We start from the raw sequence: 22260 nt of genomic DNA, 5'->3' as shown, positions 1-22260 counted from the left end.
TGGCATCCATGTTCAGAGCTGGGATTAAGATGCATATTGCTATTTTACTTTATTCCTTAGTCTCATTACCATCTAGTCGAGCAAGTGTCCATGTTCAGAGCTGGGATTAAGATGCATATTGCTATTTTACTTTATTCCTTAGTCTCATTATCATCTAGTCGAGCAAGTGTCCATGTTCAGAGCTGGGATTAAGATGCATATTGCTATTTTACTTTATTCCTTAGTCTCATTATCATCTAGTCGAGCAAGTGTCCATGTTCAGAGCTGGGATTAAGATGCATATTGCTATTTTACTTTATTCCTTAGTCTCATTACCATCTAGTCGAGCAAGTGTCCATGTTCAGAGCTGGGATTAAGATGCATATTGCTATTTTACTTTATTCCTTAGTCTCATTACCATCTAGTCGAGCAAGTGTCCATGTTCAGAGCTGGGATTAAGATGCATATTGCTATTTTACTTTATTCCTTAGTCTCATTATCATCTAGTCGAGCAAGTGTCCATGTTCAGAGCTGGGATTAAGATGCATATTGCTATTTTACTTTATTCCTTAGTCTCATTACCATCTAGTCGAGCAAGTGTCCATGTTCAGAGCTGGGATTAAGATGCATATTGCTATTTTACTTTATTCCTTAGTCTCATTACCATCTAGTCGAGCAAGTGTCGGGTACTCGGGTCTGTGTCGAGTTTGACCAATGAGTACTTGAGTCTGATATTGTGGACACGTTGAGGCCCTACATTATAGTACATACCTGTCCAAGTAAGGCTGAGAGAACAGACGATTTCCCGCTGCCCCTCATTCCACAGATACCGACAAGCTCACCCTGAAACAAACACTCAACACTCTTATGGAACAGTTGACGTTTTCAACATTTGTTTTTAAAATATGGTAAAAAAAAAACCCAAACATTCTTCTGTTGTAAGGTGAAAAAAATTATCGTTACAAACCAATGTGTAACAAATCCTAGCCAAATGAGCATTTTAGTAGTTTTCATAAATGCAATTTTTTTTTTAGTTTGTTTTGTTTAAGGACACCAGTAGAGTACACTGATTTATTAATCATCAGCTACTAAATGTCAAACATTTGGTAATTTTGACTCATAGTTGTAGAGGAAACCCGCTACATTTTTCCATTAGCAGCAAAAAAACATGCAGCTAGTTTCCTCTTTAAGAATGTCAAAATTACCAAAAGTATGACATCCAATAGCTGATGATTAATAAATAATGTTTTTTAGTGGTGTCGTTAAACAAAACAAACTATAACTTTCCATTAGCAAAAACAAAAAATGTTTTATATGCATTTTCCCAAAGACAGAATAGCACATACATTTTCCCATTAACACTAAGGGATTTTTTACATGCACTGTCCCACAGACAGAACAGCACATACCATGGCCTTTAGTATACCAGTCGTGGTGCATTGGCTAGAACAAGAATGAGTATATATAGATTATTTACAAACTAGCAGTGTCATAACAAGGCAATATATTTTTCTATATTGTTTCATTGAGATTGGTACAATGTACCATTTTGTTTGAAAGACTTCTCTATATTAATTTACAGTACCACTATCTGCCAGTCCAGACTCATTCTCTGATAACGTCACACACATACACTTTGTATGGCGTTGTCATGACGTTAGTGTCTCAGACTAAGAGTCCAGACTCCATCTCTGATAACGTCACACACATACACTTTGTATGGCGTTGTCATGACGTTAGTGTCTCAGACTAAGAGTCCAGACTCCATCTCTGATAACGTCAAACACATACACTTTGTATGGCGTTGTCATGACGTTAGTGTCTCAGACTAAGAGTCCAGACTCCATCTCTGATAACGTCAAACACATACACTTTGTATGGCGTTGTCATGACGTTAGTGTCTCAGACTAAGAGTCCAGACTCCATCTCTGATAACGTCAAACACATACACTTTGTATGGCGTTGTCATGACGTTAGTGTCTCAGACTAAGAGTCCAGACTCCATCTCTGATAACGTCACACACATACACTTTGTATGGCGTTGTCATGACGTTAGTGTCTCAGACTAAGAGTCCAGACTCCATCTCAGATAACGTCACACACATACACTTTGTATGGCGTTGTCATGACGTTAGTGTCTCAGACTAAGAGTCCAGACTCCATCTCTGATAACGTCAAACACATACACTTTGTATGGCGTTGTCATGACGTTAGTGTCTCAGACTAAGAGTCCAGACTCCATCTCTGATAACGTCACACACATACACTTTGTATGGCGTTGTCATGACGTTAGTGTCTCAGACTAAGAGTCCAGACTCCATCTCTGATAACGTCACACACATACACTTTGTATGGCGTTGTCATGACGTTAGTGTCTCAGACTAAGAGTCCAGACTCCATCTCTGATAACGTCAAACACATACACTTTGTATGGCGTTGTCATGACGTTAGTGTCTCAGACTAAGAGTCTAGACTCTAAACGTTTTACAAGCACCAGGCTTAACCTGCAGTGCTGCTTTGATTATTTTTTCATTTTTACAGAAATATCGTTGTGACCTTTGATAAACCTGTTATCCAAAATAATATAATTAAATTCATCCCTGCCAAGTATTCTTTTTCAAATTATAGGCTGTAGCATGGGCAAAAATAGTAACTGTTATATACAACAGGCCTCGGTGGTGCAGTGGTTAAGCCATCGGACTACAGGCTGGTAAGTATAGGATTTGCAGCCCGGTACCGGCTCCATCCCAGAGCGAGTTCTCAAGGGCTCAATGGGTAGGTGTAAGGCCACTACATCCTCTTCTCTCTCACTAGCCACTAACCAACTAACAACTAGCCCACTGTCCTGGACAGACAGCCCAGATAGCCGAGTGTGTGCCCAGGACAGCATGCTTGAACCTTAACTGGATATAAGCACGAAAATAAGTTGAAATAAAATGAAAAGTCATATACAAAACAATTACTGAAATGATTTGTTTAAGTGGTCAACATTTACCATTCTGCCCTGCTTGTACAAACAGCTGATTAAGAAAGTAAAGAATAAAACATATTGTACCGTTTTAATAATAAAGTCAATCTCAGCAAGAGATGTTGTTTTCTCTACTGTAGTTAGGCTCCCCAACAATGGAGTGCTGTTTTCCATTTCTTCATTATCGTCAACCTCAGTGTGGGTTTCTTCTTTGTGCGTACTTGCTAATCGCTTCCTGAATGACTGAAGAATTTCCTCTTTTGAGATTCCTCCAATCATAGCTTCCACACTTATGTCATCTGTGCAATATACATTATATTCCACAATGTAATATACCTAATACTCCATGATATCATATATATTATACTTTATGAACATTGTAATACAAATTGTATTCCAAGAAGTAATACATATTATACACCATAATGTAATACACATCCTACTTCATGATGTAATAAAAATAATACTTCCTGATGTAATATACATTATACTTCATGATTAATATAAAATGACGATCAAAAGAAAGTATATCAATTATTTTTTCAAAGTATTAAAAACAACACAAAACACAAGTTGATGCAAATGTTATATTTTGAAAGTATAATAATTTGGCGATAAATAAACATGAGTATACTCAATAAAACCCATAAAATTATAATATCACAGTTCACAACAGCACTAGGGGTGAAATGTGCGATTTCATAAAGGACCACTCAAAATGAAGGTGAATAAATTTGACCACAAAGAACACGTTTCAATAGCGTGTATGTCCACCATGTGCAAGTATGCAAGCATGGACCCGACATCGGACAGATTTCCGTCAATGACAATACGGTCTGTCTGCTGTTGGCCACAGATACTGCCCCAAACCATCACAAATTCACCACCAAACAGTTCAGTCTCCTGAACACAGCACGGAGCTATTCTCTCTCCTGCACGTCGACATATCCGAGTCCTGCCATCATCTCTGAATAACTGGAACCTGCTCTCATCAGAAAAGAGTACACGTTGCCAGTTCCGATGTTGCCAACGTTGAAACTGATGTGCCCAACGTCAACATCGAAGTCAATGTTACATCGTCAATGTCATCCCTCTGAATGGTCGATAGACTGTCGTAGTCGATGAGGTACAGTGTGACGACTGATGACGTGTCCAAGGCCAGTCGCTGCAGATGACGTCATAGTGAGGAATCTGTTACGTAAGTGCAAGATGTGGAGATGGCGGACCTCGTTGGCTGTTGTGATGCGGAGTCTTCCACTTCATAGTCTGTCTGCAGTCCTGCCAGTCACCCTGTAACGCTGTATCAACCTGGTGATCGTCAGTTTTGTGCAATTCAGGATTCTTGCCACATGGGCATAACTCACAGCCAACTGCACCATACCAAAAGCTCTCTCTCTTTCTTCAGCAGTTAGCCTTGTCATGTTCTCTGGTGTTTTACTGTTGACTGAGGCATGTTCTAAGCAATGGCACCCTTTTGTGCAAGAGTATCATGCTTCTCGTGCAGTATAAATTTGATGAATAAACTCATTTTGCACGTGCGGCATCACCCAAACGCAGCAATGTGCGACTATTCGTCACTGATTGCATTATAACGAACAATACTGGAACCTATCTAACCTTCCATGAACGTGTATTGTGTTTATTTTTAATAAAAATAATTGGTATACTTTCTTTTGATCGTCAATTTACAATGATACTTCATGATGTAATACACATTATTCTTCATAAAGTAATATAAATTATACTTCATAAAGTAATACACATTATTCTTCATAAAGTAATATAAATTATACTTCATGATGTAATACACATTATTCTTCATGATGTAATATAAATTATACCTCATATACACATTATACTTCATGTAAAATACATTATACTCCATGATGAAATACAAGTTATACATGTACTTAATAAGTAATAAACATTTTACTTCATGATGTAATATACATAAATTATGATTTAATACACATACTTCATGATTTAATACACTTCATGATGTATTACACATTATATGTCATGATGTAATAAACAATATACTTCATGATGTAATACACATACTTTGTCATGTATTACACAATATACTTCATGATGTAATATACAATATACTTCATGGTGTAATACACATTATAATCCATGATGTAAAACAAATTATACTCCAATATGTAATAACTATACTCCTGTTTAACCCACCATCATCATCTTGTCCCTCCCAGCTGAAAGTCGCGTTGCTCATCTTCACAGATACCCCATCTTCAGTTATCTCCCTTTGGCCATCAGCAATCTCATCCATCAGTAGAATTTCCTAAATAATAATAAAACAAGAGGATTGAAGCTAATTTATTCCTTGATCAGGTTTTGCCTACACATTTTTGAGAATTAAAAATAACTTGTCAACATGTAAGCTTCATAGAGGATATTTCATGTTTTTTGTCAAATATGATTTATATCTCATCGAGTGAAGTTTGCAATCATATCTCACGAGTCTTGTTTGCATGACGAGTGTGTGTTATGATTGCAAACTTCGCGAGATCAGATATAAATCATATTTGACAAAAAAAACACAAACTTTTTATTTTTATTATATAACTTTTGGCAATTTACCTTTACTTTTCAAATGCCAGCAGTAAAATAGTTCCGGCTTTCTTACAGTGAAGATAATACTTTCTACAGTGATGATAACACATTTTAGAGTGAAAGTGAAATATTCACTCTAAAATGTGTTATCATCACCGAGTGACTGATAACACTTTTATTTCACTGATATTTTCAGATATTTCACTGCATGTTAAAATATAAATTATTTTATTCAATGCTGCTCGAAATTGACATGTAGCAAAATACACAATATGCTTTTTGACAATGAATTTCATATGCAGCTTTTGCTTTCTATCTTATTGTACTGTACAACTATTCAGATTAAGCTATTAATGCCAGCTATGTAGATACATGTATAACTAACCAACCCATAAAAGGCTTATGCCAATTTTCAAATCTCAGAGGTATGTATGGTTTGACAACTAGCTGGGATGGTATGAACGATATGAATGATATGATGCTAATGTTATCATTGTGCTTTTTATGTCTTTTTCTACAAAACAATTATCATTGTAAATCATCAATTTTCTGCAAAATACTGTTCACATATTTACAAAACAATACCCACTTTGATTAGTTCCCTTCTTATTACAACAATACTTTTAATCTGTTAGGGTTTTTTAATCATCTAATATGACAATCAAATCACCAATATTTTCCATCATCCATTGCAGACCTCACCATGAAAAACATTGAGGCTCCTCTATGTTAGTTTATTGGGAGCCACCTCCTGCAATCTAACATATTACCAAACTGATACCACATATAAATTCACGTGTTAAGGGACACTAAAACTTTTTTTTAAAAACTAGTCTCATGAGGGTCTCTGGAGTGAGAGCGATATATATAGCTCCCCTTAAACATCAATGTCTGCCACCAACCACCTACACGCTCTCTAACAAATAACCATTGTTAGTTAGTGCCATAGGACAGGCCAGATTTTGAATTTTAATAAACAATGATTTTGACTGGGAAACAAAAATAATGGTGGTGTGTTACCTTGTACCTACGTGCTGCCACGGTGGCCTCAGCCAATGTCCTCACTCCATGTGTCGCCAGACCCAGAGAGAGGCTGATCGAATACAGCAGGGCTATTATGGTGAAGGCCTAGAAAAAAAAGAATCCACACTAGACAAGGGGCCAGTTTCACAAAACATTGTGGGTGGAATTTATAAAGCCTGTTTATGTCTTACACACGTGTAACTATATACAGTTACAAGGCTTAAACACCTGTTTATGTCTTACACACGTGTAACTATATACAGTTACAAGGCCTAAACACCTGTTTATGTCTTACACACGTGTAACTATATACAGTTACAAGGCTTAAACACCTGCATTAGGGTCGAATGTACAAAGCCTGTTTATGTCTTACACACGTGTAACTATATACATTTACAAGGCTTAAACACCTGCATTAGGGTCGAATGTACAAAGCCTGTTTATGTCTTACACACGTGTAACTATATACAGTTACAAGGCTTAAACACCTGCATTAGGGTCGAATGTACAAAGCCTGTTTATGTCTTACACACGTGTAACTATATACAGTTACAAGGCTTAAACACCTGCATTAGGGTCGAATGTACAAAGCCTGTTTATGTCTTACACACGTGTAACTATATACATTTACAAGGCTTAAACACCTGCATTAGGGTCGAATGTACAAAGCCTGTTTATGTCTTACACACGTGTAACTATATACAGTTACAAGGCTTAAACACCTGCATTAGGGTCGAATGTACAAAGCCTGTTTATGTCTTACACACGTGTAACTATATACATTTACAAGGCTTAAACACCTGTTTATGTCTTGCACACGTGTAACTATATACATTTACAAGGCTTAAACACCTGCATTAGGGTCGAATGTACAAAGCCTGTTTATGTCTTACACACGTGTAACTATATACAGTTACAAGGCTTAAACACCTGCATTAGGGTCGAATGTACAAAGCCTGTTTATGTCTTACACACGTGTAACTATATACAGTTACAAGGCTTAAACACCTGCATTAGGGTCGAATGTACAAAGCCTGTTTATGTCTTACACACGTGTAACTATATACATTTACAAGGCTTAAACACCTGTTTATGTCTTACACACGTGTAACTATATACATTTACAAGGCTTAAACACCTGTTTATGTCTTACACACGTGTAACTATATACAGTTACAAGGCTTAAACACCCGTTTGTCTTACACACGTGTAACTATATACAGTTACAAGGCTTAAACACCTGCATTAGGGTCGAATGTACAAAGCCTGTTTATGTCTTACACACGTGTAACTATATACATTTACAAGGCTTAAACACCTGTTTATGTCTTGCACACGTGTAACTATATACATTTACAAGGCTTAAACACCTGCATTAGGGTCGAATGTACAAAGCCTGTTTATGTCTTACACACGTGTAACTATATACAGTTACAAGGCTTAAACACCTGCATTAGGGTCGAATGTACAAAGCCTGTTTATGTCTTACACACGTGTAACTATATACAGTTACAAGGCTTAAACACCTGCATTAGGGTCGAATGTACAAAGCCTGTTTATGTCTTACACACGTGTAACTATATACATTTACAAGGCTTAAACACCTGTTTATGTCTTACACACGTGTAACTATATACATTTACAAGGCTTAAACACCTGTTTATGTCTTACACACGTGTAACTATATACAGTTACAAGGCTTAAACACCCGTTTGTCTTACACACGTGTAACTATATACAGTTACAAGGCTTAAACACCTGCATTAGGGTCGAATGTACAAACCCTGTTTATGTCTTACACACGTGTAACTATATACAGTTACAAGGCTTATACACCTGCATTAGGGTCGAATGTACAAAGCCTGTTTATGTCTTACACACGTGTAACTATATACATTTACAAGGCTTAAACACCTGTTTATGTCTTACACACGTGTAACTATATACAGTTACAAGGCTTAAACACCTGCGTTAGGGTCGAATGTACAAACCCTGTTTATGTCTTACACACGTGCAACTATATACAGTTACAAGGCTTAAACACCTGCGTTAGGGTCGAATGTACAAAGCCTGTTTATGTCTTACACACGTGGAACTATATACAGTTACAAGGCTTAAACACCTGCATTAGGGTCGAATGTACAAAGCCTGTTTATGTCTTACACACGTGTAACTATATACAGTTACAAGGCTTAAACACCTGCATTAGGGTCGAATATACAAAGCCTGTTTATGTCTTACACACATGTAACTATATACAGTTACAAGGCTTAAACACCTGCATTAGGGTCGAATGTACAAACCCTGTTTATGTCTTACACACGTGCAACTATATACAGTTACAAGGCTTAAACACCTGCATTAGGGTCGAATGTACAAAGCCTGTTTATGTCTTACACACGTAACTATATACAGTTACAAGGCTTAAACACCTGCGTTAGGGTCGAATGTACAAAGCCTGTTTATGTCTTACACACGTGTAACTATATACAGTTACAAGGCTTAAACACCTGTTTATGTCTTACACACGTGTAACTATATACAGTTACAAGGCTTAAACACCTGCGTTAGGGTCGAATGTACAAAGCCTGTTTATGTCTTACACACGTGCAACTATATACAGTTACAAGGCTTAAACACCTGCGTTAGGGTCGAATGTACAAAGCCTGTTTATGTCTTACACACGTGCAACTATATACAGTTACAAGGCTTAAACACCTGCGTTAGGGTCGAATGTACAAAGCCTGTTTATGTCTTACACACGTGTAACTATATACATTTACAAGGCTTAAACACCTGCGTTAGGGTCGAATGTACAAAGCCTGTTTATGTCTTACACACGTGTAACTATATACAGTTACAAGGCTTAAACACCTGCGTTAGGGTCGAATGTACAAACCCTGTTTATGTCTTACACACGTGTAACTATATACAGTTACAAGGCTTAAACACCTGCGTTAGGGTCGAATGTACAAACCCTGTTTATGTCTTACACACGTGTAACTATATACAGTTACAAGGCTTAAACACCTGCATTAGGGTCGAATGTACAAACCCTGTTTATGTCTTACACACGTGTAACTATATACAGTTACAAGGCTTAAACACCTGCATTAGGGTCGAATGTACAAACCCTGTTTATGTCTTACACACGTGTAACTATATACATTTACAAGGCTTAAACACCTGTTTATGTCTTACACACGTGTAACTATATACAGTTACAAGGCTTAAACACCTGCATTAGGGTCGAATGTACAAACCCTGTTTATGTCTTACACACGTGCAACTATATACAGTTACAAGGCTTAAACACCTGCGTTAGGGTCGAATGTACAAAGCCTGTTTATGTCTTACACACGTGTAACTATATACAGTTACAAGGCTTAAACACCTGCATTAGGGTCGAATGTACAAACCCTGTTTATGTCTTACACACGTGCAACTATAAACAGTTACAAGGCTTAAACACCTGCATTAGGGTCGAATGTACAAAGCCTGTTTATGTCTTACACACGTAACTATATACAGTTACAAGGCTTAAACACCTGCGTTAGGGTCGAATGTACAAAGCCTGTTTATGTCTTACACACGTGTAACTATATACAGTTACAAGGCTTAAACACCTGTTTATGTCTTACACACGTGTAACTATATACAGTTACAAGGCTTAAACACCTGCGTTAGGGTCGAATGTACAAAGCCTGTTTATGTCTTACACACGTGCAACTATATACAGTTACAAGGCTTAAACACCTGCGTTAGGGTCGAATGTACAAAGCCTGTTTATGTCTTACACACGTGTAACTATATACATTTACAAGGCTTAAACACCTGCGTTAGGGTCGAATGTACAAAGCCTGTTTATGTCTTACACACGTGTAACTATATACAGTTACAAGGCTTAAACACCTGCGTTAGGGTCGAATGTACAAACCCTGTTTATGTCTTACACACGTGTAACTATATACAGTTACAAGGCTTAAACACCTGCATTAGGGTCGAATGTACAAAGCCTGTTTATGTCTTACACACGTGTAACTATATACATTTACAAGACTTAAACACCTGCGTTAGGGTCGAATGTACAAAGCCTGTTTATGTCTTACACACGTGTAACTATATACAGTTACAAGGCTTAAACACCTGCGTTAGGGTCGAATGTACAAAGCCTGTTTATGTCTTACACACGTGTAACTATATACATTTACAAGGCTTAAACACCTGCGTTAGGGTCGAATGTACAAAGCCTGTTTATGTCTTACACACGTGTAACTATATACAGTTACAAGGCTTAAACACCTGCGTTAGGGTCGAATGTACAAAGCCTGTTTATGTCTTACACACGTGTAACTATATACATTTACAAGGCTTAAACACCTGTTTATGTCTTACACACGTGTAACTATATACAGTTACAAGGCTTAAACACCTGTTTATGTCTTACACACGTGTAACTATATACATTTACAATGCTTAAATACCTGCATTAGGGTCGAATGTACAAAGCCTGTTTATGTCTTACACACGTGTAACTATATACATTTACAAGGCTTAAACACCTGTTTATGTCTTACACACGTGTAACTATATACAGTTACAAGGCTTAAACACCTGTTTATGTCTTACACACGTGTAACTATATACAGTTACAAGGCTTAAACACCTGTTTATGTCTTACACACGTGTAACTATATACAGTTACAAGGCTTAAACACCTGCGTTAGGGTCGAATGTACAAAGCCTGTTTATGTCTTACACACGTGTAACTATATACAGTTACAAGGCTTAAACACCTGCATTAGGGATCGAATGTACAAAGCCTGTTTATGTCTTACACACGTGTAACTATATACATTTACAAGGCTTAAACACCTGCGTTAGGGTCGAATGTACAAAGCCTGTTTATGTCTTACACACGTGTAACTATATACAGTTACAAGGCTTAAACACCTGTTTATGTCTTACACACGTGTAACTATATACAGTTACAAGGCTTAAACACCCGTTTGTCTTACACACGTGTAACTATATACAGTTACAAGGCTTAAACACCTGTTTATGTCTTACACACGTGTAACTATATACAGTTACAAGGCTTAAACACCTGTTTATGTCTTACACACGTGTAACTATATACAGTTACAAGGCTTAAACACCTGTTTATGTCTTACACATGTGTAACTATATACAGTTACAAGGCTTAAACACATGTGTTTAAGAAAAACAGGCTTCGGAAATTCGGCCCTGTAAGTTTACGTTTGCGACTGGCAGTTATACCGGTTGTACATTGACATGTGTTTGGCATCTGTTTCACACAGAATAAAATGTACAGAGTATAGCTACTTGTATGCTTTCTTGCCCTTATTACAAAACACTGAAGCAATTGCCTTTGATTACTTGTTACAATATGCAGGCCCATAGGAGCTGAAGAGCCAATGTATTTAACATACTTCTGTCACTGTGTTATTATTTCCTGAATATTAACCTTATACGGACCCTGTGACATTATATCTTTAATATTAACATACTTCTAACATTGTGTTATAATTTCCTGAATATTAACACATTTCTGACATTGACATTGTTTCCTGAATATTAACATACTTCAGACTCTTGTGATATTATTTCCTGAATATTAACACACTTCTGACACTGATATTGTTTCCTGAATATTAACACACTTCTGACACTGATATTACTTCCTGAATATTAACATACTTCTGACCCTGATATTGTTTCCTGAACATTAACATACTTCTGACACTGATAGTTTCCTGAATATTAACATTTATCTCCCCAAAGGTGAAACAAAAATGAACCTACCTCCGACACCTTGAGGTCATTTCCTGACAGGATGAGTGAGATAAACATGAATCCAGAGGCGATGAGGGGAACCATGGGAACGAGAGACGTGATGATGCTCTGTAAGAAATATGAGTGCTCCAGGGCCGTCTTCTCACTCATTCGCTTTTCTGTTCACAGGTGGATGGAACAAGTGTTTAATGATACACAACTACAGTGAAACCTCTCAAAACCGGACCGTCTATAAACCAGAATTCCCTAAACCTGGACATTTTTCACAGTCCTTTTTTAAAAATCAGTAAAGAACTTAACCACTCTAAACCGGATACCTCTTAAAACTGGACATTTAACTTGGTTCTGAGGGTGTCCGGTTTAGAGGGGTTTCACTGTAACATTCTGTGGTATGAGACTCATGATAGTAAGCAGTAAGGTTATTGATACAACTGGTCATAGATGTCAGTGCTTGATAAGTCAAAACTGTTGAGGATTAAAAGGAAAACATTTTAATAGATCACATTAATGTTGAACAACATTCCATTAGATCAGTTAGGACTAAATGAACACATTGTTATCTATTACATTAATTAGGACTAAATATGACACATTGTAACACATCAATTGAGGTCACTTTCTATCAGAACACATTCTAGCAGATCACTTTCTATCAGGACACATTCTAGCAGATCACTTTCCATCAGAACACATTCTAGCAGATCACTTTCTATCAGAAGACATTCTAGCAGATCACTTTCTATCACAACACATTCAAACAGGTCACTTTCTATCAGAACACATTCTAGCAGGTCACTTTCTATCAGAACACATTCTAGCAGATCACTTTCTATCAGAACACATTCTAGCAGATCACTTTCTATCAGAACACATTTTATTACCTAACATTATTCCATTGTCTTCCTCCCAAAAATAAATTAGAAGCATCACTAACCATAATGCGCTTTCTACAACAGTAATAAAGTGACTCACCCATAACAGTCACCATAACCATAATGCGCTTTCTACAACAGTAATAACGTGACCCACCCATAACAGTCACCATAACCATAATGCGCTTTCTACAACAGTAATAACGTGACCCACCCATAACAGTCACCATAACCATAATGCGCTTTCTACAACAGTAATAACGTGACTCACCCATAACAGTCACCATAACCATAATGCGCTTTCTACAACAGTAATAAAGTGACTCACCCATAACAGTCACCATAACCATAATGCGCTTTCTACAACAGTAATAACGTGACCCACCCATAACAGTCACCATAACCATAATGCACTTTCTACAACAGTAATAACGTGACCCACCCATAACAGTCACCATAACCATAATGCGCTTTCTACAACAGTAATAACGTGACTCACCCATAACAGTCACCATAACCATAATGCGCTTTCTACAACAGTAATAACGTGACTCACCTATAACAGTCACCATAACCATAATGCGCTTTCTACAACAGTAATAACGTGACCCACCCATAACAGTCACCATAACCATAATGCGCTTTCTACAACAGTAATAACGTGACCCACCCACAACAGTCACCATAACCATAATGCGCTTTCTACAACAGTAATAACGTGACCCACCCATAACAGTCACCATAACCATAATGCGCTTTCTACAACAGTAATAACGTGACCCACCCATAACAGTCACCATAACCATAATGCGCTTTCTACAACAGTAATAATGTGACCCACCCATAACAGTCACCATAACAAATGTAATAAAAGCGGACTAACCAGAAATTCTTTGTTTGAAAGGTTTCTCCCAGGCGTTCATCTTGATGAGCTTCATACAAGTCAGCACCTCGGTCATCAGACTCACCTAAACACAAATCAGCAGTGTAATCTCAGCAACATTCCTTCTTCTCCTGTACTTTTCTAAATATCTCACCTAAACACAAATCAGCAGTGTAATCTCAGCAACATTCCTTCTTCTCCTGTACTTTTCTAATTATCTCACCTAAACACAAATCAGCAGTGTAATCTCAGCAACATTCCTTCTTCTCCTGTACTTTTCTAATTATCTCACCTAAACACAAATCAGCAGTGTAATCTCAGCAACATTCCTTCTTCTCCTGTACTTTTCTAATTATCTCACCTAAACACAAATCAGCAGTGTAATCTCAGCAACATTCCTTCTGATCCAGATCTTTTCTAATTATCTCACCTAAACACAAATCAGCAGTGTAATCTCAGCAACATTCCTTCTGCTCCTGTACTTTTCTAATTATCTCACCTAAACACAAATCAGCAGTGTAATCTCAGCAACATTCCTTCTTCTCCTGTACTTTTCTAATTATCTCACCTAAACACAAATCAGCAGTGTAATCTCAGCAACATTCCTTCTGATCCAGATCTTTTCTAATTATCTCACCTAAACACAAATCAGCAGTGTAATCTCAGCAACATTCCTTCTGCTCCTGTACTTTTCTAATTATCTCACCTAAACACAAATCAGCAGTGTAATCTCAGCAACATTCCTTCTTCTCCTGTACTTTTCTAATTATCTCACCTAAACACAAATCAGCAGTGTAATCTCAGCAACATTCCTTCTTCTCCTGTACTTTTCTAATTATCTCACCTAAACACAAATCAGCAGTGTAATCTCAGCAACATTCCTTCTTCTCCTGTACTTTTCTAATTATCTCACCTAAACACAAATCAGCAGTGTAATCTCAGCAACATTCCTTCTTCTCCTGTACTTTTCTAATTATCTCACCTAAACACAAATCAGCAGTGTAATCTCAGCAACATTCCTTCTGATCCAGATCTTTTCTAATTATCTCACCTAAACACAAATCAGCAGTGTAATCTCAGCAACATTCCTTCTTCTCCTGTACTTTTCTAATTATCTCACCTAAACACAAATCAGCAGTGTAATCTCAGCAACATTCCTTCTGATCCAGATCTTTTCTAATTATCTCACCTAAACACAAATCAGCAGTGTAATCTCAGCAACATTCCTTCTGATCCAGATCTTTTCTAATTATCTCACCTAAACACAAATCAGCAGTGTAATCTCAGCAACATTCCTTCTGATCCAGATCTTTTCTAAATATCTTACCTATAAACACACATTAGCAGGATTTTTTTTTTCAATCAATAATATTGGTTCTGCTCCAGTACAGTACTTTTTTTAAATATCTCACCTATAAATACAAATCAGTTCACTTTTTTTAATCTCAATAATATTGATTTTATGTACAAAAATCAGTGGGTTTTTTGTTTTGTTTTTAAATCTCGGTAATATTGCTTCTGCTCTAGTACTTTTCAAATATCTCCTGTTTATAATGATCATAACCAGCGAAAATGTTAACATGCATTTTTCTTTTGTTTTAATTTTTAAAATCTTCAACATGAAAAATCATTTATTATTATAATTTAAAAACAAAAAATTGTTTTTTAAAAAGATTTCCTCGCTTCTGTTCTGCATGGGTACAGGATGGCTCCGTTATTTATTTACATCTTCACAATCACCTGGGACGGGACGTAGTCAAGTGGTAAAGCACTCGCTTGATGCACGGTCGGTTTGAGATCGATCCCCATCAGTGGGCCCATTGGGCTATATCTCACTCCAGCCAGTGCACTATGACTGGTATATCAAAGGCTGTGGTATGTACTACCCTGTCTGTGGGATGATGCATATAAAAGATCCCTTGCTGTTAATCGGAAAGAGTTATTAGCCTATGAAGTGGTGACAGCGGGTTTCCTCTCTCAATATCTGTGTGGTATTTAACCATGTCTGATGCCATATAACCGTAATTAAAGTGTGTTGAGTGCGTCGTTAAATAAAACACTTCCTTCCTTCACACTCACCCGTTCTCCTGTTAGGGATACAGCTGTGGATCGGAATTTCTCCATCAGATCACTGACAAACTTCTGTAAATTGTAAGAAACATCTATTTATCTTATCAATTAAAATATAAGTTTTAAGCCTATAGTTAAAAGCTGACGGAAAATGTCAGGTGTGTGGCACGGATGGCCACAGGAGACAAGCACTTGTCACCACATATGGAGAATCAAGGACTGGGATGTGGAGGTGGATAGCAAAAGAAGTTAACAGATCAGGAAGAAATGAAATGGATTTCAAATAAGAGAGAGACAGTGGGATGTAAACCAAACCCTCAAAAACAACAAAAAAACCCACCAACCACCCAAAAACAAAACAAACAAATAAATAGTAAACAGATAAGTTAAACATAATTTGGTCTGTTCAGATGTAAAGACACCCCCCAACCCCCATCCCCAACAACAACAACAACAACAGCAACAACAACACTTTATTGCTTGACTGTTCTGTCTTAGAAGCAGACAATACAACGAAATAAATAGAGGATATTTCATGTTTTTTGTCAAATATGATTTATATCTCATCGAGTGAAGTTTGCAATCATATCTCACGAGTGGCACCTGCACGACGAGTGTGATATGATTGCAGAATTCACTCGATGTGATATAAATCATATTTGGCAAAAAACATGAAATTTTCTATTTATTATATAACTTTTGGCAATTTACCTTTATTTTTAAAATGCCAGCAGCAAAATAGTTCCGGCTTTCTTACAGCGAAGATAACACTTTCTACAATGACGATAATACATTTTAGAGAGAAATACAGGGATGAGAATGACAATTTGTATCATCAGCTGAAATTAGCCTGGGTCCAGGGGGCCGCAGGTCCCTGGCCAGGTCCAGGGCAGAGCCCTAGTCAGGGACTCAGGGGTGCGAATCCTCCCAGAAGCTATAGGGTTTTTTACAATTGCAAGGCAAAAATCTGCATTTTTGAACGGAAAAATCACATATAAAAGTGCTTGATCACCACTGCAGAAAACACAGTCGAAAATGGCGGTTGTTTTGCACATAACGGACTAGAACTGTAAGGGCTACGCTGATTGGTCTCAATATTTCAGACGTCTCAATTTTAGCCAATCATAGTGGTCGTAGTAAACAGTACTAAACACATACACACAAAGCTAGTTTTGTTTTATTTTCGTATACACACAGTGCGTCGAAATAAACATGGCGGCCGCTACATTACGATAGCAGCTGCACGACGACCTCAACTTTAACCGTTATTTCCACAGTGTGCAAGGCATATACCTATATTCTACCCACCCCCAAATTTTCTCAACAAATTTACATGTTTCACAGGATCGACCCTGGGGGTCCAAAATCCGCGGAAATTCATGGAAAATTCTCATCCCTGGAAATAGTGAAAATATTCACTCTAAAATGTGTTATCAGCACTAAGTGACTGATAACACTTTTATTTCACTGATATTTTAAGATATTTCACTATATGTTATATAATAAATGCTGGTACATGTATACCATTCAAGCTCCCATATCAACTGTAACACTTACTAGTAGAATAATGAAAGAGAAGTATGTAGCACATCTGTGCGATACAAGATATTTTTTATCATATGGTTTTAAAATATTTTTAACACTGAAATAAGATTGAATAGGTATGTAATACAACGAAATAAATGCTGTTATAGCAACCCCATAACAACTATGACACTTACGAGCAGAACAAAGAAAGCGAGGTACGTAGCACATCCAATCAGAGCCCAGGGTCCGATGAGGAAGCCCAGGTAGATGGACCCGATAATAAATATCACCGGCCCGGCCATGATAAACGGTCCGTTGACCATCACTTCAAAAAAACGCTGCCCGTCATTGCTACACAGGTTCACAAGCTGAAAGAGAAAAGCAAAATTGTTCATTATTCAGCAAATGACACAGCTGTAGCTGGTTGAGGGGGAAGGGGAGGGGAAGGGGGAGGTGGAGGGGGGGGGGGATGATGAGGTTGAATATAAACTTAGCTGACTCTTTTGTCATCATTTTTCTTAGGGCGGGATGTAGTCCAGTGGTAAAGCCCTCGCTCGATGCGCATTCGGTCCTGGATCGATCCCCGTCGGTGGGCCCATTGGGCTTTTTCTCGTTCCAGCTAGTGCACCACGACTGGTATATCAAAAGCTGTGGTATGTACTATCCTGTCTGTGGGATGGTGCATATAAAAGATCCCTTGCTGCTAATCTAATAAAAGAGTAGCCCATGAAGTGGCGACAGCAGGTTTCCTCGCTCAATATCTGTGTGGTTCTTAACCATATGTCCGACTAAATTAAATGTTTTGAGTGTGTCGTTAAATAAAACATTTGAAGAGTTTAGGCGCAAAACACGATATATCCATTTTTAATTTTCAGTAAAAGTAAGTTTTTTAATTGGCTTATATCACGTTTTGATAAATAAAAAAACCCGGGATTTACCAAATACAATTTCATAAGGATCAATCATAAAATGCGGCAAATCAGCGGGCCTACGATTAGCCCTTACTGACATACAATAATGGCTTTAACTAAAAACAAGAAAGGAAATGGTTTATATCGCGTTTTGCACCTGAACTATTTATTTCCTTCCATTCTGATAAAAAATCGGATGGAATTAGTCATTCCACCTTGGATGACTAACACAATATACATGTAAAGTAGTACCCATGCAGGCCTTCAGATTTCACAGAAACGAACATTTACAGTACTGTGTCGGTAAAATCACAGAACCGAAATTTCGGTTCCCATGATTATTATATCAAGTACAACTACTGAACAAAAATAATACAAACAGCTTCCGATGGGTTCCCATGATCACAAAGCACGGAACCGAAAAAGTGTTTCCCATGAAGTTTGAAATCCTATGGTTTGCAGTGCAGATAAATTTTAATTTTGATCAGTATGAAAGACAGTTAAAGCATATCTCAGCAACAGAAATGCCACTCATTCCTCTACATACATGCCAGGTGAAAATAAAAATTAAGTTTGTTTGTCCTAATCCGACTGAACCCAAAAATCGGCCAGTGTCAAAATCTTTTTTGATTTCTTTTGGGGAAGATTTGTTTTGTTTTTTAATTTTTAGTACTATTGTCATATATCTGTCGAACAAACATTTAATAAAAAAAAAAAAAAATCTCTACCAACCCACATTTGAAATTAGAAATCGGAAATGGACAAACAAAAATATTTTTAAGGATGGCCCCACCTGTAAATAAAGGACACATATAATAGGGTGGTTACTATAGACAGGTTTTGCCGTACTAACCTCTCCAATCTTCTTGTCTTTCAAGCTGCGTAGTCGGAGTATTTTCTTGTACAGCAATCCCATCGCTGCCCCTCGTACCTTGATACCTACAAGAGAAGAGAACACATCTTTGAGTCACCTCACAGCTCAGGATTAATCAGTCAAAACTGGCCTCGGTGGCATCGTGCTTAAGCCATTGGACATAACCCATTTCTCATTTCAGCCAGTGCACCACGACCAGTGTGAATATCAAAGGCTGTGGTATGTACTATCCTGTCTGTGAGATGATGAAAAAAAGAAGATTCCTTGCTACTAATGGAAAAAAGTAGCAGATTTCCTCTCTGAGACTATATATTGGGGTGGGCTGTAAACCAGTGGTAAAGCGCTCGCTTGATGTGCTGTCAGCTGGGATCGATCCCCATTGGTGGGCTTATTGGGCTATTTCTCATTCTAGCCAGCGCACCACGAATGGTATTTCAAAGACCATGGTATCCTGCTATCCTGTCTGTGGGATGGTACATATAAAAGATCCCTTGCTACTAAAGGAAAAATGTAGCCAGTTTCCTCTCTAAGACTATATGTCAAAATGACCAAACATCCAATAGGAAATAATTAATAATTCAATGTGCTCTTGTGGTGTCGCTAAAAAAAAAAGAAGTGAAAATGACCAAATATTTGACATCCAACAGCAGATGATTAATAAATCAATGTGTTCTAGTGGTGTCACTAAACAAAACAAACTTAAGTAATAACTCACCGTTCCAGTAATTGAGACACCAGGCGAGTGAAAAGAAGAGACATCGACAGAGTTCACTTATAATCAAACCAACAACAATGGCCACCCCCTCGCCAACACTTGGACTAGATTCAGATATGTGGTCGAGTAGAAGTCGCAAAATAAATGCCTGAATAAAGAGAAATCAATTTAACATAAATACAAACTGTACGTGTACATGTATGTGATAATACTGGTCATTTTGTGTGCTCTAAACTGTTGTTTAAATAATCACGGTTAATAACATGGCATAACATGGACACCTCACAATGGAAGAAGCAATATATAGAGATTATTATACCAGCTTGTGTGTCGTACTGATTTTATGATACGAGTGTCAGGATTTTGTATTGCCCGAGCGAGAGCAAGGGTAATACATGAATCCTGACATGAGTTTTGTAAAATCAGTATGACTCACACGCGAGTGTAATAATTTTCTTTATTGTCCATAGTATTATTGTTGTTTTCTTTATGAATAACAAGACCCAACTCAAAATGTTTCAACTACAACTAGAAGGAGATGACGAAATGATGTCATATTTCAAATGCACAGTCTGAGCTAGAACTGGAGAACAATTATGTCATTACACCTGTTATTACATGTGTGCTTCATATGATTATTATTAACTCGGTTATGTTGAACCATGTGGATAATAACACTTGTTATTACACGTGTGCTTCGTATGATTATTATTAACTCGGTTATGTTGAACCATATGGATAATAACACTTGTTATTATACGTGTGCTTCGTATGATTATTATTAACTCGGTTATGTTGAACCACGTGGATAATAACACTTGTTATTACAAGTGTGCTTCGTATGATTATTATTAACTCGGTTATGTTGAACCACGTGGATAATAACACTTGTTATTACACGTGTGCTTCGTATGATTATTATTAACTCGGTTATGTTGAACCACGTGGATAATAACACTTGTTATTACACGTGTGCTTCGTATGATTATTATTAACTCGGTTATGTTGAACCACGTGGATAATAACACTTGTTATTACACGTGTGCTTCGTATGATTATTATTAACTCGGTTATGTTGAACCACGTGGATAATAACACTTGTTATTACAGGTGTGCTTCGTATGATTATTATTAACTCGGTTATGTTGAACCACGTGGATAATAACACTTGTTATTACACGTGTGCTTCGTATGATTATTATTAACTTGGTTATGTTGAACCACGTGGATAATAACACTTGTTATTACACGTGTGCTTTGTATGATTATTATTAACTCGGTTATGTTGAACCACGTGGATAATAACACTTGTTATTACAAGTGTGCTTCGTATGATTATTATTAACTTGGTTATGTTGAACCACGTGGATAATAACACTTGTTATTACACGTGTGCTTCGTATGATTATTATTAACTTGGTTATGTTCAACCATGTGGATAATAACGGTATTTACATGTCTCTGGAAATTGCGAGAGCGATAGTTTCATTCGCGCATAGAATTTATGACATCATTTACATGGTCATGATGGGTTACCTGAAAACAAAATGGGTTACCTCAATTTGGTTTTGTGTAACCTATAAATGGTTTACGAAAATGTTCAAATCTCAGAGGCCTGTATTTATTTTTAATGAATTTTAAGAAAAGGAAGGAAAGAAATGTTTTATTTAATGATGCACTCAACACATTTTATTTACGGTTATATGGCATCGGACATATGGTTAAGGACCACACAGATATTGAGAGAGGAAACCCGCTGTCGCCACTTCATGGGCTACTCTTTCCTAATTGGAAAGGTATTTTTATTTTTTTTATTTTTTTATTATTGAATATAATAATTAACTTGAATAAAAACTCTGAACTATTTTTATGGGGAATCCCCTGTGTTATTGTTTGAGAGTTACATGAACATTTATATTTTTTGAACTTGTACAATAAATAGTGATGAATAAAAACATTATGGGCAATAAATACAGGATCCCCCCCCCCCCCGAAAACCTGTGTGATTTGAGCTGTATAAGTTTGTGGGTTTTTTAGTAATGAT

General features: G+C 37.1%; 1 protein-coding gene across 1 annotated transcript in view; it reads right to left on the bottom strand.

The window, feature by feature from the left end:
* Positions 1-22260, bottom strand: part of LOC121368709 (multidrug resistance-associated protein 5-like) — an 83086-nt gene that overhangs the window by 44817 nt on the left and 16009 nt on the right. The window contains exons 5-14 of the mRNA XM_041493458.1: positions 20217-20364; positions 19481-19566; positions 17911-18084; positions 16199-16261; positions 14120-14204; positions 12374-12522; positions 6545-6652; positions 5141-5252; positions 3035-3246; positions 751-822 (exon numbers count right to left, since the gene is read on the bottom strand). Of these exons, the coding sequence (XP_041349392.1) occupies positions 751-822; positions 3035-3246; positions 5141-5252; positions 6545-6652; positions 12374-12522; positions 14120-14204; positions 16199-16261; positions 17911-18084; positions 19481-19566; positions 20217-20364 (1209 nt within the window). The remainder of the gene's footprint in view (positions 1-750; positions 823-3034; positions 3247-5140; positions 5253-6544; positions 6653-12373; positions 12523-14119; positions 14205-16198; positions 16262-17910; positions 18085-19480; positions 19567-20216; positions 20365-22260) is intronic.

Source organism: Gigantopelta aegis, chromosome 1 (assembly GCF_016097555.1).
Source record: "Gigantopelta aegis isolate Gae_Host chromosome 1, Gae_host_genome, whole genome shotgun sequence".
Lineage (NCBI taxonomy): Eukaryota > Metazoa > Mollusca > Gastropoda > Neomphalida > Peltospiridae > Gigantopelta > Gigantopelta aegis.
The sequence above is the reverse complement of the archived record's forward strand: the minus strand, read 5'-3'. Positions and strand labels throughout refer to the sequence as shown.